Source organism: Budorcas taxicolor, chromosome 8 (genome assembly GCF_023091745.1).
Source record: "Budorcas taxicolor isolate Tak-1 chromosome 8, Takin1.1, whole genome shotgun sequence".
In the NCBI taxonomy this organism is placed as follows: domain Eukaryota; kingdom Metazoa; phylum Chordata; class Mammalia; order Artiodactyla; family Bovidae; genus Budorcas; species Budorcas taxicolor.
Window position 1 is genome coordinate 29788248 of NC_068917.1, and position 25746 is coordinate 29813993.

Here is a 25746-nt window from a genome sequence, read left to right on the forward strand (position 1 = left end):
AAATATTTCAGTTCTGCAACTCTGTTTTCAGGACAGACATATAAGGAAACAACTGTAGGTGGGAGTTAGCTGCTAATAGTGGGAAGAACTTTTCCAATAGTCATGTATGGATGTGAGAGTTGGACTATAAAGAAAGCTGAATGCCAAAGAATTAATGCTTTTGAACTGTGGTGTTGGAGAAGACTCTTGAGAGTCCCTTGGACTGCAAGGAGATCCAACCAGTCTATCCTAAAGGAGATCAGTCCTGGGTGTTCATCAGAAGGACTGATGTTGAAGCTGAAACTCCAACACTTTGGCCACCTGATATAAAGAGCTGACTCATTTGAAAAGACCCTGATGCTGGGAAAGATTGAGAGAAGGAGGAGAAGGGGATGACAGAGGATGAGATGGTTGAATGGCATCACCGACTCAACGGACATGAGTCTGGGTAGGCTCCAGCAGTTGGTGATAGACAGGGAGGCCTGGCATGCTGCGGTTCATGGGGTCACAAAGAGCTGGACATGACCGAGTGACTGAACTGAACTGAACTGAACTGAATTGAGAACACCAGAAAGGACAGTCAGTTTAACAAGGTGGGATTAAGACACAGACTTTGGAGTCAGATTGTCTGAGTCCAACTCCTGGCTATATTTCTTGCTGGATGATTTGGGCCTTAGTTTCCTCATCGGTAAAACAGTACTTCCCCATTCTTCGGTTAGGATGATGTAAGGATTAGATGATATAATGTATGTCACAGTGTTGGTACATGATAAATATTCAATACATGTTGCCTATTTTTATGAATATCAGACATGCCAGTAAGTTCCCTGTGGGATTTTGTGTGAGTTACTTTACCGCTCTGAGTCTCAGGTTCTTCACTGATAAAAAAGGTGAAAAAAAGAAGACAGCTGGATAATTACTAAAACTTTTCCAAGATCTCTACATAAAGTGATTCTTCTTAGATAGAAGAATTCTCCAAGAAAGCCTTCAGCCACAGGAAACTTCAGCAGTTTTCTTAAGTTGCTAGGACTGTCTGTCTTCTTAGAATGACCTTCCCTCTCTATTTGCTCAACACAATACCAGGCACATCTTTTCTACAGTCTTTCCCAATTACCCTTTACCTCTATTGCCTCTGAGTAGATGTGACCCTTCCCTCATTTTATATCTCCACCATGCCCTGTATATACACTGATAGCTCACATGATACTTTGTTTCTCTCTCTTCTGCATGTCTGTTTGCTGCTACAAGCTGAGAAACTACGTCCTACTGAATTCTAGCACAGGGCCAAACATACAGCAGGCACTTACTTACTGACTGTGGGCTGAATGATTTTATTTTAAAATTCTGACTTTTTATATCATTTTCTGTATACATCATTTTTTCTAATCCTTAGAACTAAGACTTCCCTGTTCAAAAGCACAACAGTTTCCTATTGTGCTCTGAACAGAGTGAAAGGCTGCTGATAAGATCTAACTATGCAGAAACTCTGAGATCTGAAAGGATGATTTGGGAGAGCAGGTCATGTTGATGGCAATCTGGCTGATGTTTCCCTTACATACAACCAGATTTTAACATTTCCGAAGCTGCTGGGTCTTTTCATGTCTCCTGACTCCATTCTTTAAAGTGCAGAAGGTTGGGACCTCATTTCCTATTCCCTCTTATTATTAAAACCGGGTCTCAGGAAGCAAGTCATCTCTCAACTACACCATGAAATGCTGCTTTATGGGAAAATGGTAAGAAGCTGATCACACAATCTCCCGAAATCAAGACAGAGGCTCTCATTTTTTTCCAAGAAGAGAGGGCTCCTATGTTAAATTATAAGCCCTAAGGGGATAAAAAAAAAGATCAATAAAAATCAATACATAGGGGAACTGGAAACAATTATGTATCCCCCATTACAGAAAAATTATGAATTTGTACTCCCTGAGTGAAGTGAAAATGAAACTCACTCAGTCGTGTTCGACTCTTTGCGACCCCATGGAATTCTCCAGGCCAGATACTGGAGTGGGAAGCCTTTCTCTTCTCCAGGGGATCTTCCTGACCCAGGAATTGAACCAGGGTCTCCTGCAATGCAGGTGGATTCTTTACCAACTGAGCTATCAGGGAAGCCCTGATTGAAGAGGTATTTCCTAAAAATCAGCTTTCTAAAGATTTTTTTCACTAATTAAATGAACAAAACATTTATTGTCTGAACAGGACTATGACAGAGAGACTCTAAGAGAAATAAGGTCCAGTCTCTGTCCTCATGAGCTCATTGTCTAGTTGGAAAGTGAGAGCACGCTCTACTCACTGTGATTTGAGGCAGATTCAGAGTATACTGTGAATAAAGATGCAACATATTCACATCACAGGATAGAGCAATGAACTCTGCTAGAAAATTAAGGCTGGGGAGACTTGGGAAACAGGTGACAATCCAGCTGGGTTTCTGGAGGAGTCAGCTGTAGAGGCAGTGGGATGGGAACAGCCACTCTAGGCATCTAGAGAGTGTGAGCAAAGGCATATGGAAATACCTGGCACATCTGGAAACTCCAAAGTGTCTGTGGCTGAGGTGCAGGGTCAAAAAGAACAAGGTGAGTAGGAACCAGGTAGTGAAGGGCCCTGAACTGCAAGCTAAGGAGCTGAGATTCTCCCATCGAAGGTTGCTGACAGAGAGTTGTTTAACATCTAGACAGTCAAAAGGGCTTTAATTCAAATTAAATTACATTTAGATTTGGGGGAAAAGATTCCCATCATCATTGCAGGAAAAGTGGGATGTGGGAAGGGTCTTCCCCAAATGGGAAGCCACTGGAAGCAGGGAGACCCATGAGAAAACTGTAATTGAACAGATGAGTCCTAAGGAAACAGAGAGGGGGAAGGAAGTGAACTTTAGAGTCCTGTGGTGGGTAGCACTAACAGGACCAGGTAATTGATTAAGTGTGAAGAGGAGGAGGGGCATTTAGGCTGGTGTTAAGGCAAAGGATGGCTGCCCATTAGAATTGCCTGAGGAGGTTTTTAAACTAGTGATTCCTTCAAAGGTGGTACTGGGTCAACTAGATTCCATAACAAAAAACCGTGACTCTTAACTCCACCTCACACTATACGTGAAATTAATTCTGCAGATCTAATTATGGACCCCAACACACAGTACAACCTTTACAAAATGATATAGGAGAACACATTCCTGACCTGTAGAGTAAGCAAAGATATCTTAAAACAGGGCACAAAAACACTTTGTTATAAAGAAAAGTATTTCTAAATTGGCCTATGTTAAAATTGAGTACTTCTATTCAAAAGAAATCAACAGAAAGAATTAAAAGGCAAACAAGAAAAATGAGTTAAGATACTCACAATACATGTATTCAAAACAGGACATGTATCCAAAACATTAAAAGGGAAAAAAAAACTTCTATAAATCATTAAGAAAAAGATAATCCAGTTTTTTAAATGGGCAAGAAGTTTGAACAGACAGTTCACAAAAGAAGATATTCAAATGTCTAATAAGCATCTGAAAGGGGCTTGACTTCATTATTCTGGCAATGCAAATAAAACCACACTGTAACCACAGTAATGGTCAAAGCAGAAAAAAACTGAAAAACTAAAAAAATATCAAGTGTTCGGAGGATGTAGAACAACCAGAACTCTCAAGTTTTGCTGGTGGGAGTAAGAACTGGGAGAACATTTTGGAAAACAACTTAGCAATATCTATCTACAAAAGCTGAAAAGATACCCTATGCCTCCGCAATTCTACTTAAAGGCATATATCCATCAGAAATGTGTATAACAGACATGTACAAAAATGGGCTATTCAAAGTAGCCAGAAAATAGGAACACCCAAATGTGTGTCAGTGAGAAAACAGATAAATAAATTGTGCTCTATTCTCACAATGGAACAGCAATGAGGATGAAAGAACTGCACCTATATACAGCAAAGACAAATACACAGTTGAGCAAAAGGAGCCAGAGCTGCAGAGTGCATCCTTCATGATTCCATTTAAGCAACACTCTGAAACTGAAAGAACTGTGTGGCATTAGAGGTCAGGGCAGTTCGCATCTGACGGGCACTCGTGGGAGGCCAGCAGTGAGCAGTTTCTTAGAGTAGGTACCGTTACGACAGTATCAGTTTGCAATAATTCACTGAGCCATACACTTAGGATCTGAGCACTATACTTTCTTATACTGTAGATCAATAAAAAGCTCAGGGGAAAATAAAAAAAAAAAACACCTTGATGCCTGTGTCCTACTCTCAGATGTCTGAGTAATTGGTCTAACCATCTATAGTTTTTAAAATCCCTTAGGTGATTCTGGCACCCCACTCCAGTACTCTTGCCTGGAAAATCCCATGGACGGAGGAGCCTGGTAGGCTGCAGTCCATGGGGTCGCTGAGAGTCGGACACGACTGAGTGACTTCACTTTCACTTTTCACTTTCATGCATTGGAGAAGGAAATGGCAACCCACTCCAGTATTTTTGCCTGGAGAATCCCAGGGACAGGGGAGCCTGGTAGGCTGCTGTCTATGGGGTCGCACAAAGTCAGACACGACTGAAGTGACTTAGCAGCAGCAGCAGCAGCGGTAGGTGATTCTAACATACACCAAGTTTGAGAATACACTGCATTCCAATCTCTAGACTGAATACCTGGCTAGGGGATGATAAAAATTTGACATGATTTTGGGGAGACTTGGGGGAGGATGTATAGAGGTGTTTCAATTTCAGCAAATACAAAGTCTAACAGAATATCCACAAGATTGGACCAAACATACAACTAAATACATGGGTCTTAAGCCCCAAAGATGGTAGACTATCTGAAATACCTAGAATCTTTTTTTTTTCTTTCCCAGTTTTACTGAGATATACTTGGCCTATAACACTGAATAGGTTCAAGGTATACAACATAATAATTTGATATATGCATATATCATGAAATGATCACTACAGGAATATGTATCCTCACACAGTTACAAATTTTTTCTTCTTACAAGAACTTTAAGGACACCCAACTCTCTTAGCAACTTTCAATATGGTATTGAAATACAGAATTTAAATCACGTAGTACTGTTAACTATGGTTATCACACTATACATTACATCCTTAGAACTTATAACCAAAAGTTTGTACCTTGGCCAGGTTAAATCCCTGGGTTGGGAAGATCTCCTGCAGAAGGGAATAGCAACCCACTCCAGTATTCTTGACTAGAGAATCCCATGGATAGAGGAGCCTGGCAGGCTACAGTCCGTGGGGTTGCAAAAGTGTCAGACAGGACTGAGTGACTAATACTTTTTTCCCACCCCCCACCTCTGGCAACAATCTGACCTCTGTTTCTATGAGTCTGGTTTCTTTAGATTTCACATATAAGTGAGATCATACAATTCTTTTGGTATATATACATACATTCATAACATGGAATATTATTCAGTCATAATAAAGAAGGAAACACCTGGAATCTTGAAGGATAGGCCATTAGATAAGAGGGAGAAGGGGAAGAAAATTCCCCCCAAATCAAGATTAAACAAAATTCTACAAGTTTTCTTCTTCATCTGGTTTTATATTTGGTAGGTGAGAATACCAAATATATTTGGTTCAGTTCAGTTCAGTCGCTCAGATGTGTCCGACTCTTTGCGACCCCATGAATCATAGCACGCCAGGCCTTCCTGTCCATCATCAACTCCCGGAGTTCACCCAAACTCATGTCCATCGAGTTGGTGATGCCATCCAGCCAGCTCATCCTCGGTCGTCCCCTTCTCCTCCTGCCCCCAATCCCTCCCAGCATCAGAGTCTTTTCCAATGAGTCAGCTCTTGGCATCAGGTGGCCAAAGTACTGGAGTTTCAGCTTTAGCATCATTCCTTCCAAAGAACACCCAGAGCTGATCTCCTTTAGAATGGAGTGTTTGGATCTCCTTGCAGTCCAAGGGAATCTCAAGAGTCTTCTCCAACACCACAGTTCAAAAGCATCAATTCTTCGGCGCTCAGCCTTCTTCACAGTCCAACTACCACATCCATACATGACCACTGGAAAAACCATAGCCTTGACTAGATGGACCTTTGTTGGCAAAGTAATGTCTCTGCTTTTGAATATGCTATCTAGGCTGGTCATAACTTTCCTTCCAAAGACTAAGCGTCTTTTAATTTCATGGCTGCAATCACCATGTGCAGTGATTTTGGAGCCCCCCCAAATAAAGTCTGACACTGTTTCCACTGTTTCCCCATCTATTTCCCATGAAGTGATGGGACCAGATGCCATGATCTTAGTTTTCTGAATGTTGAGCTTTAGTGTATTTGGTAGGTAGCTTTAATTAGACTCATCATCAACCAGGAGCTTTACCTACACAATTTAAATTTAATCTTCACAACCATCACCAGCCTGTGAGTCTCACTGCATCATTCCCATGTGGAGAGAGGACTGAGCTGCATTCACAAGGTGAGGATGTAGAGACTCATGGAGACAGGAAAATCTGCCCAAGTTCTCCTATGTTACTATGAGGCAAAGACAGAATTTAGACTCCTTTGAGGAGCCAGAAATAATCCCTAACTGCTTTCTAAACTGCTGGGAGAACCATCATTGAAGCAAATGCATGACACTGCCCTCCTGGCATGCTGTGCTTACTCCTTTAATATTCTCCTAATTGGACTCCAAATCACCACAGATGGTGACTGTAGCCATGGAATTAAAAGATGCTTGCTCTTTGGAAGAAAAGCTGTGACCAACCTAGATAGCATATTCAAAAGCAGAGACATTACTTTACCAACAAAGGCCCATCTAGTCAAAGAGGTGGTTTTTCCAGTGGTCATGTATGGATGTGAGAGCTGGACTATAAAGAAAGCTGACCACCAAAGAATTGATGCTTTTGAACCGTGGTGCTGGAAAAGACTCTTGAGAGTCCCTTGGACAGCAAGGATATCAAACCAGTCAGTTCCAAAGGAAATCAGTCCTGAATATTCATTGGAAGGACTGACACTGAAGCTTAAGCTCCAATACTTTGGCCACCTGATGTGAAGAACCACCTCACTGGAAAAGACCCTGATGCTGGGAAAGATTGAAAGCAGGAGGAGAAGGGGACGACAGAGAATGAGATGGTTGGATGGCATCACCGATGCAATGGACATGAGTTTGAGTAGGCTCTAGGAGTTGGTGATGGACAGGGAAGCCTGGTGTGCTGCAGTCCATGGGGTTGCAAAGAGTCAGACATGACTAAGCGACTGACCTGAACTGAACTGAATGACCGCTGTGCCAGGGGACACCTTGTCAAGTCACATGGGACAAATTGTGTGGTTGATCTCAGGAAGACCCCTGCCGAGTGAGTGCTGCAGAGTCTTTGGAGCAACCTGAAAGAAGTATCCTATCACTGTTGGTAATATTTTCCGAGGGCTTTTATAACAAAGCTATCATAAACTGGGTGACTTCAAACAGTCTAATTTTCTCACAATTACTGAAGCTTCTTCCCTACACTGACCCTATCCATCTCCTCCATTTGGCTGTTCCTCAGTTGCATCCTTTATAATAAATGGGTAAACATTAAACAAGTGTTTTTCTGAGTTCCAGGAGTCATTCTAGCAAATCAGCAAGCCCACGGAGGTGGTCAGAAGCACCAGAGGCTCAGGCTTGGGACTGGCATCTGAAATGGGGGCCTTGTGGGAGAACTGAGTCCTTAGCTTATCTGATTCCAACTCCAGATGGACAGAGCTGGAGCTGAGTTGAATTGTATGATCCCGGGTAGTCAGAGAATTGGCTGGTGTGGGGACAAAAACATACACAAACGCATCTAGTGTCAGAAGTGTCTGCAGGCAGAGCACAGAGAAAACACAGTAGTTTTCCTTCTCCAGCTCTGTAACAGCATGCAGCACACTCATATGAGCGCTGAGGTTTTGACAGATATTAAACCTTGCAGAGATTGCTTTACTAGAAAGGCTTTATGAACTGTCAGGACAAGTGGACCCCAAGCTTGTGAGGACAAGAAAATGTGGTGTGTTCTAAAGGGGTTTGGTCCCAAAAGAAAGAGATGGCAGAAGATGGAGTGCTCTTTTACCTAGGAGGGAAAAAAAAAAAAAAAGAGTCCTGATGTCGGGTTTTTTTGTGTGTTTTTTTTTTAGTTTCATTATCTAGGACTGACTCAACTGAACTGAACTGAACTAGGATTCAAAATCAAGGTTTACAGCAAGTAGGATTTCTGTAGCTCTGGAAATAAGCAGTCTCTTTGGAACAGGGAGGGGAATGAAGAGTCCCAGCACAAACATGAGCACAGGTAAGGGACTGAAGGCAAGCAGGGTGTGAACATGAGTGTTCACTGCAGGGGACAGGGAGGGCAGAGTCTGCACCTCATCTTTCTCCTCCCACCAAATGATCATGACAGGAGTGTTTACAAAAAAACCTTTCATAAATCATAAAAAGTACAATCTGTTTTAAACTTCTGTAGAATGCTCTCAAGAGTAGCTTCTTTCTCTATTCAACTGGGATATTCCAAATAAGAAAATATATTGACAGGGTGTCTGTTACAACAGGGAAGAAAAAAAGCCACCCCCACCCTGGCTAGTGCTGATGAAGGCAGCTGACACACTCAGGCAGAAGATGTGGCCACAAAATTCCAAGCCACAACCTTGTCTTCTGACACAGGGGGAAACCTAATGGATTTAGCATCCATCAGGGAATAAATTTTCTGGAAGCCTTTCACTTCTTTAAAGGACTAACTTCCTTTCTCATCTCTACCTACGTTACAGAAAACAAATCAAGATGCCTCAAAGAGCAGAGAGTTTTATCAGACAAATGCTCAATAATTTGTACTAGTCTTCATAAATGCTACCATCTGTTCTGAAAATTTAGAAAAATCCCTGAAATATCTTTGAATAACTGAAGATCATGATGACATTTCATCCCATAGCTATCATTTCAGTAACATCTACTACGTGTAATTCACATACATAATCTCTTTAATTCTCCCCCAAACACGAGAGACAGCTTTGGCTTCTCTCATTTTCCAGATAAGGAAAACGAAGCAGAAAGAAATGATACAGTCGCCCAAGGACATGAAGCAACAAGAAGCTGAGGAAAAACCAAACCCTAGCTGTGTCTCAAAAGCCAAGTGTCCTCCCATAATGCCACTCCAACTCTGGCTGCTCTATTACTTCTTCATTAAAATAGGTCAAATTAAGACATGTCAGCAGCAAGACGCAGAGCTCCAGCTATATTTACACATGTTAGCTGTTTGAAAATGCAGAGGTGAGGGCGTGTGATACTTGCTGTGATTCAGGAAGTAAGATGAGCACTGCCCCAGAGTGAAGAAACTGGCGATCTTTCCACCTGTGTAAACTTGGATGAGCCACCTAAACTTTGGACCTCTGCTTCTTCACCTTGAACCTGAGAAAACTGATTTTCAGTCTTACCTGATTTTCATAATGCCTTTCAGATCTAACAATATCTTTTACATGTCCTCGAATCCACTAGGATAAGTGAACCAGGTCACTTGTAAATAAGTACATGGTATCTATCCCAGTGTACACAGAGCCTCAGTGTAAAATTTCAAAACCAAAGAAACTTGTCCTTTGCAAAACCATTACTGAGATCAAAACCGGTAAGTCTTACTTTAAACCTCCAATATAAAGATTTTAACTTTGTTCTATTTTTAACCCCTTCTTTACTCCGTTTTGTTTCTACAAGAATGAAGACAACAGCCAGACTCTTTCCTAATGATATGGTTTATGTGTATGGGTCTCAAGGTAATTTACTCTCCCTTATTGTAGAAAGTTAATAAATTTCATTATGGAAATTAATTACTAAATACAACAGATACTGTGAATGAACACTGGTAAAATCAAGAGGATCAAAGTGATATATTTAGATGTGAAAATACAGCCTCTTTTTGAAGATAAAAAAATTGAACCTGCATTTTCCTGTGATGAAATCTATTACCACTGCCTACTAAGTAGTGCAAGGACACGTGTTGTCAAAGGAATACAGGGACAGGGTTCAGACTGCAGCTCTTCTGAGAAGAGCAGGCTGACCTCACCCTCACCGTGCCTGGGTAAAGCGAGAGATACTAATACTTGGTGACAGAAGAGTAGTGAGGGTGAAATGAGGCGATACGTGTAATCAAAGCAGGCGCTCAGCTCAATGTTAGTTCCTTCGCTCCCTTTCCCCACCTTGGCAGGGGAAAAAATGTAGATGACCACCACTGCATGAAAAGGTCCACCAAGAGCTTTCTATTTACCTCCTTATTATTTATCAAAGCTCAATGATATCTTTAGTTGGAACAAAAAATTAAGTCTGGATTGTATCAACTACATTTGTAAAGTCTTTTAGAGAGATGACAATCGGAATAGGAACATCAATTCCCAAATCACACTAAGTTAGAATTGGGACTTAATACTTGCAATAAAATGTATGTAATGAATAACACTTTGGCATATATTTCACGTTAGCAACCTGTGATGATTGTGTATAATGGTCTAATTTTTCCAGATAAAATCTCAGAATATCTGCATGTCTGAGATGAACCCTCTGATGCTCCCTGCACTGTGAGCAATGTGTTCCGCAGTCCTGCACACCAACAATTATTAAAGGGGCAAAAGATTTATATGGTAATTAGGACTTAGCCAAATATCTTCAAACATTTGCAGGTTTTGTTTTTTTTTTTTTTGAGTTAAGTGTTAGAAGGTATTGAGGAAAGAAAAGAGTATGTTTTTTCTACTGATTTATACAAATATGCAGCTGTACCAAAGAAGCATGCTACTCTCAACCCAAATAATGGTATTTATGAAACACTTCTTTCCATGGTAGCAAAGCTCTGTTTGCCCCCGCAGAGTGGGAAGCAGCAGGGAGGTGTTTTAAGACAGAGCTGTGATATGCAGTCAGCATCCCTAAGAATCCATGAGATGGGACAGCGAACATCTCCCACCTCCACACTGGGTGTTAGAAGGTACCAGCAGAAGTCTCACAGTGTGCCCTGGGAAGGCAGGCAATTACATCCCAGGAGCAGAGAATGGTTCCTACTATTTGAAAAGTACACAGTCCTTTGTGGACTAGCATCATGAGCCTCTGCTTCATCAGGTTTTCGGGGCAGACAGAACTAAGAGATTGCTGTGGGGAGGGTCTTGTAGTGGGACTTTTCCCTGGAGGCCTTATCTGTGGAGGAATTGCTGGGTAAGCACCTGAGATACCCTGAGGCAGGGCTGCAGACCACTGGGAAGAGAAGAGTGACATTTCTTGAGCCCTTACAAAGTTCCTGGCACTGTGCCAAGTGCTCTTCACTGTGACATGTTTCAAAGAGATCTTAGTCTCAGCACCAAGTGGACTTGTCCTACCACCCCCTGAGGGGTTCAGGGGACTCCATCCTAAGCTGAAAAGATTTGACAGGTTTTCCCCATCTAACTCCTGCTTCCAGGTAAAAGAGCCAAAAATGATAAAGTCAAATGGCCTTTTGATTCCAGCAGACAGTGATATGCTTGAAATAGGAGTTTTGGCTGGGGAATAAACAGCCATATTGTATTAATTTTTCACTGTGTAACAAGATCCCATAAAGTTAGTGACTTCAAGCCACAGATTTATGACCTCACAGTTTCTGTAGGTTAGACATCCAGGCACAACTTAACTGAGGCCTCTGTTCAGGGTCTCATAAAACGACATTCAATTCAAGTTATTGGCAGGCTGCCTTGTTTATCAGGAAACATCAGTGGGGATGAGTGTGCTCCCTGGCTCCCTCGGGTTGCTGATAAAATTTCACTTCTCTGTGGTAGTTTTGACTGATGGCCCTGGCTTCTTACTGGCTGTTGCCCAGTGGCTACCCTTAGATCCTAGAGGCCACCCCTGACACTCAGACCCCTCCTAAGACAGTCACAACATGGCAGCTTGCTTCTCATAGACCAGTAGGAGAATCCCTCTCACTCTAGTCTGCTAAGAAAGTTTTATATAATGTGATCTTGGGAGTAACAGCCCACAGTTTCACCATATAATGGAACCTAATCAAGGGAGTGCTGAGTAGTAACCCCATTACATTTGCCATATTCTATTAGTTAGAAGGAAGTCATCAAGATCCCACCTATACTCAAAAAGAAGAGATTACCCAGGATGAAATCATTAGGAGCCACTCTAAGTGTGGGCTTCAGAAGGTGGCTCAGAAGGTAAAGAATCCACCTGCTATATGGGAGACCTGGATTTGATCCCTGGGTTGGAAAGATCGCCTGGAGAAGGATACAGGCTGCCTACTCCAGTATTCTGGCCTGGAGAAGTCCATGGACTGTATAGTCCATGGGCTCACAGTCGGACACAACTGAGTGACTTTCACTTTCAGTTTTCTAGAGTATATTCTATACACACAGTAAGACTGAATGTGGCTTCATATTTTGTAGCATATGACAATGAAGACCAAATGGACTAAGGAGATACTCATGTGAATATGAATTCTGGTTCCTTTGCTGCAAGACTTTGGACAATTTATTAATCTCTCTTGAAGCTTCAATTTTCTAATCTGAAAATAGGAATGACTATTATCTATATAAATATGAATATGCTGTCAATAGCTTCAGCTATTGTTTAATAGTTTAAATAATGTTCAATCTCTTAAATGTGAGATTATATGCACTTTGTACTTTTTCTAAAGTGACTGTGAACTGTGAAATGTATTAGCTGTGCATGACACCAAGTAGGTATTATATATACAGAGTAACAGGCTCTGATTCCAGCCTGTTCAGGTCTGCAGACCATGACTCCATCAGAAAGTTTAGCTACTCCTATAGATGAAGCTTAAATATAATTAACATGAGTTGATTCTCTCATTCAGCAAATTAAGCACCTAATAAGCACTACTATGCTAGGTGTTAGGTATTGTCTATCTACCTATCTATCTATACACACACACACACACACACACACACACATGCAAAACCAGACATATTTCTTGTCTTTGATGAGTTTATGGTACAGTGGGAGAGAAAAACAGTACTCATTCAATAAATAATGAGGGCACTATTTGTATATTAGGGATAATAAGCAGGAAAAAGTCCTTACTCTTGTGATTATATTCTACAGAAATGTAGGTGGTCAGTGGAATGGTTTTTTTTAAGATAAAATAAAGGACAATTTAAAATCATGATAGAATATTAGAAGGGGATCTGAGAGTAATCAGGAAGGGCTATTTGAAATAGAGTGGGCAGAGAAGGACTGCATAGGGAGGTGGAGTGACAAGAAAGAACAGCTATAATAGGGGCCAGGAGAACAGTGTTTCAGGAGAGGAACTTCCTGTGCAAAGGCCCTGAGGCAGGAACCAGCAGAGCACAGCTGAGGATCAGCAACAAATCAGTAAGAGTGGATATCAACCCAGGCGTAGGGGCAGAGCAAGAGCCAAGGCCCCACAGCCAAGAAGTTTCTTCTCAGCTTGATGGGAAGCCACTGCAGGATAACAAGTGGAGGAACCACAGACATGATTGACACCGGGAATAAACTGGCTGCTGCACAACTGCACTCATCTCACATGCTAGTAAAGTAATGCTCAACATTCTCCAAGCCAGGCTTCAGCAATACGTGAACCGTGAACTCCCTGATGTTCAAGCTGGTTTTAGAAAAGGCAGAGGAACCAGAGATCAAATTGCCAACATCCGCTGGATCATGGAAAAAACAAGACAGTTCCAGAAAAACATCTATTTCTGATTTATTGACTATGCCAAAGCCTTTGACTGTGTGGATCACAAGAAACTGTGGAAAATTCTGAAAGAGATGGGAATACCAGACCACCTGACCTGCCTCTTGAGAAACCTATATGCAGGCCAGGAAGCAACAGTTAGAACTGGACATGGAACAACAGACGGTTCCAAATTGGAAAAGGAGTACGTCAAGGCTGTATATTATCACCCTGCTTATTTAACTTTTATGCAGAGTACACCATGAGAAACGCTGGACTGGAAGAAACACAAGCTGGAATCCAGATTGTCGAAAGAAATATCAGTAACCTCAGATATGCAGATGACACCACCCTTATGGCAGAAAGTGAAGAGGAGCTAAAAAGCCTCTTGATGAAAGTGAAAGAGGAGAGTGAAAAAGTTGGCTTAAAGCTCAACATTCAGAAGACGAAGATCATGGCATCCAGTCCCATCACTTCATGGGAAATAGATGGGGAAACAGTGGAAACAGTGTCAGACTTTATTTTTGGGGGCTCCAAAATCACTGCAGATGGTGACTGCAGCCATGAAATTAAAAGACGCTTACTCCTTGGAAGAAAAGGTATGACCAACCTAGATAGTATATTCAAAAGCAGAGACATTGCTTTGCCGACCAAGGTCCATCTAGTCAAGGCTATGGTTTTTCCTGTGGTCATGTATGGATGTGAGAGTTGGACTGTGAAGAAGGCTGAATGCCGAAGAATTGATGCTTTTGAACTATGGTGTTGGAGAAGACTCTTGAGAGTCCCTTGGACTGCAAGGAGATCCAACCAGTCCGTTCTGAAGGAGATCAACCCTGGGATTTCTTTGGAAGGAATGATGCTAAAGCTGAAGCTCCAGTACTTTGGCCACTTCATGCGAAGAGTTGATTCATTGGAAAAGACCCTGATGCTGGGAGGGATTGGGGGCAGGACGGAAGGGGACGACCGAGGATGAGATGGCTGCATGGCATCACGGACTCAATGGACATGAGTCTGAGTGAACTCCGGGAGATGGTGATGCACAGGGATGTCTGGCGTGCTGCAATTCATGGGGTCGCAAAGAATTGGACACGACTGAGCGACTGAACTGAACTGAACTGATGTGGGAAATGTAAGACATGGGAGTAAGAATGAAGGTTATCGGGATACTGAACAAACGAAAACTTATAAAGCTAAATATTTTGATAAGAACAGTAAACAACAAGAACCAGCTTTTTGATACAATGTACAAACAACAATCCTACACTCAGGCCACTTGAATTTTAGTTGCAGAGTTAAGTCACACCTTACCAAGTAAATATAGAATAAAAGTTTAAATAGTAACAAGGGCCTTGAAAGAAAATAAAACAGGGAAATGGCTGAGAATGAAAATGTTTTAGACAAGATGGTTGGAAAAGCCACACAAGGAAAGTGATATCTGAGCAGAAACCTGAGTGAAGACTTTGGGAAGACGTGGAGACAAGAGGTTCAGGCAGGAGGTCTGGTGCAATCTCAGGAATGAGGGTGCTAAGTGCGTGGGAGGAGCAGCACAAAGGCTGGGGATAGTGATGTGGATGGACTAAGACAGAAATTGCTAGGATTATAGGAAACGAAGTCAGATCATCAGATCCGCTAACCTACCATGAGGTTAGAGGATCATGTTATTCTATGTTATCTATGTTACCTTTCCATGTTATTCTAAACGGGGAACCACTGGAGAGATTTGTGGAGGGGACTCGAGTGAAGGTGTCATGACGACACTGGAGTAGCCTTGACTCAGACGGGGGACTCGGGGAATGCCTCTAGAGGAGGGATATTTAGGCTGAGGGAGGAAGGATGATTAAGACGACAGGGCTCACACACGGGGCAGGTGGGGCATTCCAGGAAGAAGAAATAGCCAGTGCCAAGTAATCTTTTGTAATCTGTCCTTATGCATTTTCACTATTTTTCAGTGTCAGGATTTAGAAAAGCTAAAACTCTGGCTGTGAGACTCAGTACAGACTCTTTATTCTTTAAGTGGAAGATGGATATATTCATTTATGCACTTATTCAACAGACATGTTGAGGGCAAACAACACAGCAGGCACAATGCCAGGAGCCCTGAGAGACAAAATGATGAGCGTGACTTGGGTCCTGTCCTCCCCAAAATACAGCAAATTCAAGGTGTACTGGAGCCAAGCATTCAAAGGCATGCATGCCAAACAATGCAGGTACTGATTTTCAGCTCTACTGCATAATCACTGTATTTATGCATCTTTGGAAAAAGATGACTAAGAGGGTAGCCCATGGGGAAGAAATACAATAATTTGATGTAGTAGCTTTCCAGGGATTAATCAGATATTTTTAAATTAATAGAGGTAACTTTTATTTCTACAGGCAAGATTCCACAAATGAGATTTGAAATTATTATTAAGAAGTTCTGAATAGACGTTTAATGACTCTGACTTAATGTCCCAACCTCAGGCATGTGGAGAACCCTAGAATGTATAGCACTCACAGGAAAAGCACTTCTCTAGAGAACCAAATCTCGATGGGGCATGACGTTTTTCATGTTTCAACTGCTTTTAATCTACACATCTTGGAAGTGTGTGCAGCATGATGACATCAGGGCCAGAATAACCTTTCAGTGCAAACTAAAAAGCTTTTCTGTCATCACCTCTCTGCTAAGGCTGGGAAGGAAACACAGGCAATCCGCATGCCTACTGTTCTATGTCATGGGAAGTTCTCCCCTACAGCGCCAGAAAATGGATCTGCAGATAGCTGAGAAAAAATGGACATCAAATCAAAGATATCCTGATCCAAAATCAAGAGTCCATTTGTCTTGAAAAAAGCAACCGTCAATACACATTAACCAAGAAACTAAATGTCAAACACATATCAAAGTAGAATACAGAGTTTGAATGGTGAACCATCTAGTCCTGTGCTGACCATTATTGAACCACTGGACACAATGGGCTACGAGCTTTGACATGTTGTTGTTCAGTCACTCAGTTGTGTCTGACTCTTTTGTGACCCCATGGACTGCAGCATGCCAGGCTTCCCTATCCTTTATCATTTCCCGGAGCTTGCTCAATCTCATGTCCATTGAGTTGGTGATGCCATCCAGCCATCTGGTCCTCTGTTGTCCCCTTCTCCTTTTGCCTTTCATCTTTTCCAGTATCAGGGTCTTTTATAATGAGTCAGCTCTTCACATCAGGTGGCCAAAGTACTGGAGCTTCAGCTTCAGCATCGGTCCTTCCAATGAACACACAGGACTTATCTCCTTTAGGATGAACTGGTTGGATCTCTTTGCAGTCCAAAGGACTCTCAAGAGTCTTCTCCAACACCACAGTTCAAAAGCATCGGTTCTTTGTTGCTCAGCCTTCTTTATTGTACAACTCTAACATCCATACATGATTACTGGAAAAACCCCCATAGTTTTGACTCTACAGACCTTTGTCAGCAAAGTAATGTCTCTGCTTTTTAATACACTGTCTAGGTTGGTCACAGCTTTTCTTCCAAGGAGCAAGCATCTTTTAATTTCATGGCTGAAGTCACCATCTGCAGTGACTTTGGAGCCCAAGAAAACAGTCTCTCACTGTTTCCATTGTTCCCCATCTATTTGCCATAAAGTAATGAGACTGGATACCATGATGATCTTAGGTTTTTGAACGTTGAGTTTTAAGCCAACTTTTTCACTCTCCTCTTTCACCTTCCTCAAGAGGTTCTTTAGTTCTTCTTCGCTTTCTTCCATAAGGGTGGTATCATCTGCATACCTGAGGTTATTGATGTTTCTCCTGGCCATCTTCATTCCAGCTTATGTCTCATCCAGCCTGGCATTTTGCATGATGTACACTGCATATAAGTTAAACAAGCAGGGTGACAGTATATAGCCTTGACATACACCTTTTTCAATTTGGAACCAGTCCATTGTTCCAGGTCTTGTTCTATCTGTTGCTTCTTAACCTGCATACACGTTTCTCAGGAGACAGGTAATGTGGTCTGGTATCCCCATCTCTTTAAGAATTTTCCACAGTTTGTTGTGACCCACACATTCAAAGGCTTTCAGTTCAGTTCAGTCGCTCAGTCGTGTCCGACTCTTTGCAACCCCATGAATGGCAGCATGCCAGGCCTCCCTGTCCATCACCAACTCCTGGAGTTCACTCAGACTCACGTCCATTGAGTCAGTGATGCCATCCAGCCATCTCATCCTCTGTCGTCCCTTTCTCCTCTTGCCCCCAATCCCTCCCAGCATCAGAGTCTTTTCCAATGAGTCAACTCTTTGCATGAGGTGGCCAAAGTACTGGACTTTCAGCTTTAGCATCATTCCCTCCAAAGAACACCCAGGGCTGATCTCCTTCAGAATGGACTGGTTGGATCTCCTTGCAGTCCAAGGGACTCCCAAGAGTCTTCTCCAACACCACAGTTCAAAATCATCAATTCTTCGGCGTTCAGCCTTCTTCACAGTCCAACTCTCACATCCATACATGACCACTGGAAAAACCATAGCCTTGACTAGATGGACCTTTGTTGGCAAAGTAATGTCTCTGCTTTTCAATATGCTTCTAGGTTGGTCTTAACTTTTCTTCCAAGGAGTAAGCGTCTTTTAATTTCATGGCTGCAATCACCATCTGCAGTGATTTTGGAGCCCCCCAAAATAAAGTCTGACACTGTTTCCACTGTTTCCCCATCTATTTCCCATGAAGTGATGGGACCAGATGCCATGATCTTCGTTTTCTGAATGTTGAGCTTCAAAGGCTTTAGTGTAGTCAATGAAGCAGAAGATGTGTTTCTGGAATTCTCTTGCTTTTTCTATGATCCAACAGATGTTGGCAATTTGACATGTGACTAGTCCAAAAGGAGGGGCTTCCCAGTTGGCTAAGTGGTAGAGAATCTATCTGCCAACGCAGGAGACACAAGGGACATGGGTTCGATCCTTGGGCTGGGAAGATCCCCTGGAGAAGGAAATGAAAACCCATTCCAGTATTCTTGCCTGGAGAAAGACCCATGGACAGAAGAGCCTGGTGGACTACAGTCCATGGGGTCACAAACAGCTGGACACAACTGAGTGACTGAGCATACAACTAAGCACTGTCCAAAAGGATATGTTCAGTATGTGTAAAACATATACCAAATTTCAAAACTTAGTATAAGAAAAAAAGTAAAATCTTCCAATGATTTTTAATATTAGTTAAAATTTAGGATATACCAGATTAAATAAAATATCATTAAAATCAATTTTACCTTTCCTTTTTACTTTTTTAATATGACTACTTAAAAAAAATATGACTACTAGAAAATTCAAATTACATATGTGGCTTGCATCTTATTTTTATTGGACATTGCTGATTTAGCATGCCTGCCACAGGTATCAGAATACTCACATAAGAAAATGGATTTATATTTTCTCTGATGATTCATATGCTTAGATATCATGAGAATAGGGCCTCACAGTCAGTAGACATACACAGGACTTTTTGAGCTCAAATTACTTCTTATCTAAGCAGGCTGGGAATCTGTACTGGTTTATACTGTTCCTGTCAGAGTAATTTCACAGTCCAAGCTGGAAGACTTCACAGCTCTCTGTTCTCTGTCCTTTAAGCACTGCAGACCTGTGACCCTACTCGCTTGTCCTTACCTCATCAGTTAGCCAGATTTCCAGGAGCAGTTAGCTGTGAAGGCCTCTGGGAAGCTCTCCTCCGAGTATATGTACCTTGTGCTATTAAGATTGTGAGTCTTAGAGGGCAGGGGCCCAAACGTGGTTCTGTTATCTAACCTTACTACATCGAGAACTGCATTGGTCTCTGTAAGAAAGTAAATGCATCTGATAAACTTGTTGGTTATATGAGCAGAGCTGATGGTCTGGGGAAAGGAGTTTTTCTTTCTCCCCTTTGTATTACAGCAGTTTTATCACATTACCCACTAGCTATCAGCTGTGCTCCATGATTCATTTGTTCAAATATTCCAGTGTTCACGGGCTGCCTGGAACAGAGCTGGGTGCTGGGGATATGGGTGGGGAAGGGTGGGGGTGAGAGGTGGGAATAAGGCAGGCAGAGTCTTGTCTTTACTGGGGAGGACAAACCAAAGTACACACACACCACACAATTACAGTCAGTGTGGCATGTGTCACCAGGGAAAAGCAGTGGGGATCATGAGAAGGTCATTGGCCTGGAAAGCTAATGTAGTCAGATGTCCAGGAAGACTTCTAAATGACCCTCTTGCTAAACCTGAGGGGCCTGTTTGCCTGGCAAGGTGGAGGAGAAAGGGGAAGCTGATCACATAGGGAGGGCCCTTTAAGCTTTGTTAAAAAAAAAATGGTAAAGCACACAACAAAGTCGGACCTGACAGAGTAGGAAAACAGAAACAAACTCCTAAAGGCAGAGAAAAGCCATCAAAGGCTTTTGTGCAAGACAATGACAGGAGCAGATCTGCCTCTCCGGAGGTGGTTGAGAGCAGCTGGGGGCCTACACAGAGCACAGCTACAGATGCACAAGAAGTAACCCACTCTCTTAGGCCATCGTGTCAGCAGGAACGAAGTTTCGAGTCTGTAACAGATGTGTATGCCCATAACCACAAGATCTGGAAGCCAGAATGCATTCTAGAGTATGAATCTAATACAAGATACTCTCCAAGTACCCTTAAAGTATTAATTTCCACAGATGGGCCTGTGCAGATAAACCTGTTACTTTGCATAAGCCTCTCTCCTGACCCCAACCTAATCGTTCTTATTCAAGACCAGAAGCCAGTGATCCACGTGGGATCCAGTGACCCAATTCCTGGGGTCACAGAGAGGCTGAGTGATCAAAGGATTCATTCAACAGCACAAGTTTGGGAATGTTCTGCTCTTCTGTGCCCAAGGACCGGGGACCTCTGGTGGTGGCTGCATTCTTGTGTCCTCTTTGCAAGGACCCTGGGTCTGAACAAGTGTACTAGATCAGCCCCCTTGTCCAGGAGCTCCAGCTAAGGTCTGCTCTCAGGGCAAGGAATTCATGGAGGAACTAAGTCATGTCTCTTATAAGCCAATTAAACACATTAAATTCTATAGAATGGGCATATGGAATTTTGTTTTGTTCTGGATCCTTTTAGATGACATTTATATCAACTTATGATTGCCTGGTGATGACCTTAATTGTCCTCCTTGGTGTCAGATGTCATTTCATTTTTAAATAGCCATTCCCAATAATGTTGGTAGATAATAAGCACATTTAAGATTCTGTTAAAAATAAATCATTTCTAAAAATTCAAATCTCCCCCAATTACCTCTTCCTGTTATCTTTTTTATTAAAATAAAAATAAGCCTCAACCCCACAGTATGTTCCCTTTCTGGATTTCTGTCATATCCACTTTGAAAGACCCTCCACATCTTAACAAAGAACTCATTCTTCTCAGAAGCAAGACAGTGCAATGAAAAGTTCCTGGGCTCAAGGAGCAGTCAGACATGGGTTCCAGCCCTGGTTACATCCCTTCTTGGGTGTGTGACTTTGGTAAAGTTTCTTAAGTTCTCTGGCCCTTGTTTTTTCCTGAAGAAAGTTTGGCTAGCCTACTAAAACAGTTTTCTAGGCCTGCCATAACAAACTGCCACAAGCTGTGTGGCTTAAAATGACAGAAATTTACTTTTTTACACTTCAAAAAGCTGGAAATCAAGGTGTGAGCATGGCTGGTTCTTTCTGAGGCTCTCTGGGAGACCCCTTCCTCACCACTGCCAACTCTGGTGGCTCCTGACATCACTCGATAATCTTGACCTCTGTCTTCATAAGGCCTTCAGTCTTGTGTCTCTCTGTTTTTTTTTTCTCTTCTTATAAGGACACCCGTTGTTGGATTTAGGGCTCACTATAACTCAAGAATGAGTTCATCTAAAGATCATTAACTGATTCTATCTCAAAATATGCTATTTTCAAATAAAGTCACATTTGGAGATTCTGGGTTACCTTGGATTTTGAGGAACATCCTATTCAATACAGCACACCTCCCTACACCAAATTCCACTATACCCAGGAAAACAGACTAAGGATCTGTGTTCATGGATTTTTAGCCTCTTTCCTACAATATGAATTGTTCAACTGTGTTTGCTTTTTATATCAGAAAATTACAGAGAAGACAATGTATATAACCAGCAACATACTGAAAATGCACTAATGCTGAATAAATACTATATTTTCCCTCCTCTTGCTTATATTTAATCTTAATACAACAACAGTAAGATCAAGTAATCTTAACACCATTTATGGGTATATCCTGGGAAATGAGAATACTTTAAGGTCCCATTCAAAGATAAAGACAAAAAACGCCCTGCCCTAAACAATGACTTCTACGGTAAGACAGGGCAAGCAATTCTCATTTCAGAACTGACCTACATCACAGCTGTTTAAATACTAAGGAACATGTTACATTTAAGAGAGGCCTTGCAACTCTGTGGAATACAGAGGGCATGACAAAGGCTCCAGGTAAAAATGAGAAACTTCATTTTTGTTATTTATTACCTAATTTGCCAACCATCTGGTCCATTATCTGTTAAATGCCATAGTGTTTCATTTACTTCTATATTTTCATGGCTTTTCATTTACTTCTGTATTTTTCTTTATCAAATAATCTCATTTCTGATATAGTTTAAAAACCATTGAGAATGTTATTCCCATAACTTGTTCATCTTCAAAACACTGAAAGCTGAGTGAAAGCTGCAGACAGCAGCAAGAGGTGGTAGAAAGCCCATGAGCACTGACTGTACTGGTCCACCTCTGCTTATTTCAGGCATTTCCTTTTCTTTTCTCTTCTCTCACCCACTAGTACTCAGTATCCAGACACTGGGGCTGACAGTGCACCTCCCTGAGCACCATCAAAAACATAGAAATTTTGACCTGAAGCTCCCAAAGAAACGAGTTTCAAGATAAGCAGCTTTCCCAATATTCATACTTTTCATTTAAATATATTCAACCTGCTTCAAGTTTCTATACTCTACAGTTAGGAACTGCTTTACAGGAAGAGTGGTGAGGAGGTCTATCACATAAAGCTGCTTTGCTCTGTTACACTGTGTGCTCTGGGAGATCACTCCTTGTCTGCCTGGATCTTGTTTTCAAGGTACAGCTCCAACATCTCTATTATAATTCCCTTCTCTTAAGAGTGTAACAGGTTAGTAAGAACAAATGCTGACTGACAAAATGCTTGGAGAAAAATCAGGGCAAAGAATAGCCCTCCACAGACTTCAGTGGTGTGTATGAACAAAAACCCTCTGTATTTTAAAAAAGCTGTTCAGTTTTCCTACTTTTTCACACCACTGGTACCTTACTCTGTTTTATCTGAAAATTCTCCCTGAAATTCTTCCTTACAATCCCTTTCACATGAAAGTTCAGTTATTACCAGCTTGCAGCTACCCTGACATCTTGTGCCACCCACACTGTCCATACAACATTGTTAATTACACTCTAGTCAGATAAATTATCACAGAAGCTTCCAGTTACTTCAGTGTGAGCCTTAAAAAGCCCTCCCTCCCCAGTCAAAATGTTCCACCTGAAAACACTGGACCTCCAGAAGGGAGGACCAAGCAAGCAAAAGTGCATCAAACATAGCATGTGTACCAAAAAGTAACTAGAAGGTCCCCGGAGGGATGCCATGAATGTAGAAAATGACCCCTTACCTGGATTGGGTTGAAGGTACTCAATTGTTTTCGTCATTATTTCCATCACAGCCCTGCTGGTGACATCCACTTTCTGAAATGACAAAACAAATTTCTAAATCAAGCAAATTGTTAGCTTTAGAAACAAAGTTTTTTGCTTGAGCATATACACAACCACTGATGATTCAACAGAGCAATGATGAGTCCTGCAGTGGAAGGTGAGGGGCTTACAGAGCTGTCAGAAAAAGCCAGACCACTGACTTCACATTCAGCTATGTTCCATCAAGATTTGGAAAGCCCATTTAGCCAGAGAAGAAGCTGGAAAACATGTTTCAAAATATACTACAATATCTCCTGGTAAAATAAGGCAAATACAGCCACCTTTCACTGTACATTGTCTGAGGTGGTCACTGAGAATGGTTCACTATTCACTTGGTGCAGGAAACCCCACAGAATCTTGCTCATCCAGAGATTCAAATCTTCAAGAACACTACTGAAGCTGGCCAGGCCATGGAGGGCATGTATATCCAAACAGCCACCAAGTCTATGAAGGATGTCACTTTACAGAAGCAATGCATGCCATTCCATCATTACAGTACTGGAGTTGGCTGATGTGTCCAGGCCAAAGAGTGGGGCTGGACAAGGGCCCAAAATACAGTGATTTTTTTTGCCTCACCTTCCCAAAAATTCAGGGAGCAATGTTACTCCCTGTTAAGGGTTTTGAGGTAGAGTCCTGGGCACTGAGCATATCCCAGGTGAAGATAATCGAAGATGGGGCCTGGACTTTCAGAGCTCATGGATGGATTAATCCCTACACAAGACCTCCCTGCCATACTGAGATGACCCCTACTGAAAAAGAGCAAATTGCTCCTAAACCTGAAGAGGAGGTAACACAGAAGGAAAAGATGGGCCCAGAAGAAACTGAAGAAAGAAAAACACATGACCCAGGAATAAGTTCAGCATAAAATAAACATTAATTAAAGAAAAAATAAGGTCGATAGTAGTCTCTTATGATCCTTTGTGTTTCTGTTGTCTGTTATGATTTCTCCATTTTCATTTCTAATTTTGTTGATTTGACTTTTCTCCTTTTTTTTTTTTTTTTTTTTTTTGATGAGTCTGGCTAATGGTTTGTCTATTTTATTTATCTTCTCAAAGAACCAGCTTTTAGTTTTGTTGATTTTTGCTACAGTCTTCTTTGTTTCTTTTTCACTTATTTCTGCTCTGATTTTTATGATTTCTTTCCTTCTACTAACTTTGGGGTTCTTCATTTCTTCTTTTTCTAGTTGCTTTAGGTGTAAAGTTAGGTAATTTATTTGACTTTTCTCTTGTTTCTTGAGGTAAGCTTGTATTGCTATGAACCTTCTCAGCATTGCTTTTACTGAATCCCATAGGTTTGGGCCTGTCGTATTTTCATTTTCATTTGTTTCTTGCATATTTTTATTTCCTTTTTGACTATATGATAATAAAATGGACAACTTAGAAGAAATCGATGAATTCTTAGAAAAGTATAACCTTCCAAAACTGAACCAGGAAGAAATAGAAAATCTTAACAGACCCACCACAAGCACAGAAACTGAAACTGTAATTGAAAATCTTCCAACAAAAAAAAGCCCAGGACCAGATGGCTTCACAGGTGAATTCTACCAAAAATTTAGAAAGAGCTAAGACCTATCCTACTTAAACTCTTCCAGAAAATTGCAGAGGAAGGTAAACTGCCAAACTCATTCTATGAGGCCAACATCACCCTAATACCAAAATCAGACAAAGATGCCACAAAAAATGAAAACTACAGGCCAATATCTCTGATGAACATAGATGCAAAAATCCTCAACAAAATTCTAGCAAACAGAATCCAACACATATTAAAAACAACATATTAAAAAAAAAAATGACCAAGTGGGCTTTACCCAGGGATGCAAGGATTCTTCACTCTTCACAAATGAATCAATTTTATAACAAACTGAAAGATAAAAATCATGTGATTATTTCAATAGATGCAGAGAAAGCCTTTGACAAAATTCAATGCCTACGTATGATAAAAACTCCCCAGAAAGCAGGAATAGAAGGAACATACCTCAACATAATAAAAGCCATATATGATAAACCCACAACAAACATTATCCTCAATGGTGAAAAATTGAAAGCATTTCCCCTAAAGTCAGGAACAAGACAAGGGTGCCCACACTCACCCCTACTATTCAACATAGTTTTGGAAGTCTTAGCCATAGCAATCAGAGAAGAAAAAGGAATAAAAGGAATCCAGATTGGAAAAAAGGAAGTAAAACTCTCACTGACTGTACACATGATCCTCTACATAGAAAACCCTAAAGACACCATCGGAAAATTACTAGAGCTAATCAATGAATATAGCAAAGTTGAAGGATACAAAATTAATACACAGAAATCCCCTGCATTCCTATACACTAACAATGAGAAAACAGAGAAATTAAGAAAACAAGCCCATTCATCATTGCAATGAAAAGAATAAAATTCTTAGGAATAAATCTACCTGAAGAAACAAAAGACCTATATAGAGAAAACTATAAAACACTGATGAAAGAAATCAAAGAGGACACAAATAGATGGAGAAATATACCATGTT

General features: G+C 41.3%; 1 protein-coding gene across 1 annotated transcript in view; it reads right to left on the minus strand.

Annotated features, from left to right (window-relative positions):
• The window catches only part of SH3GL2 (SH3 domain containing GRB2 like 2, endophilin A1), a 223064-nt gene that overhangs the window by 19158 nt on the left and 178160 nt on the right, over positions 1-25746 (minus strand). The window contains exon 3 of the mRNA XM_052644954.1: positions 23166-23238. Within this exon, the coding sequence (XP_052500914.1) occupies positions 23166-23238 (73 nt within the window). The remainder of the gene's footprint in view (positions 1-23165; positions 23239-25746) is intronic.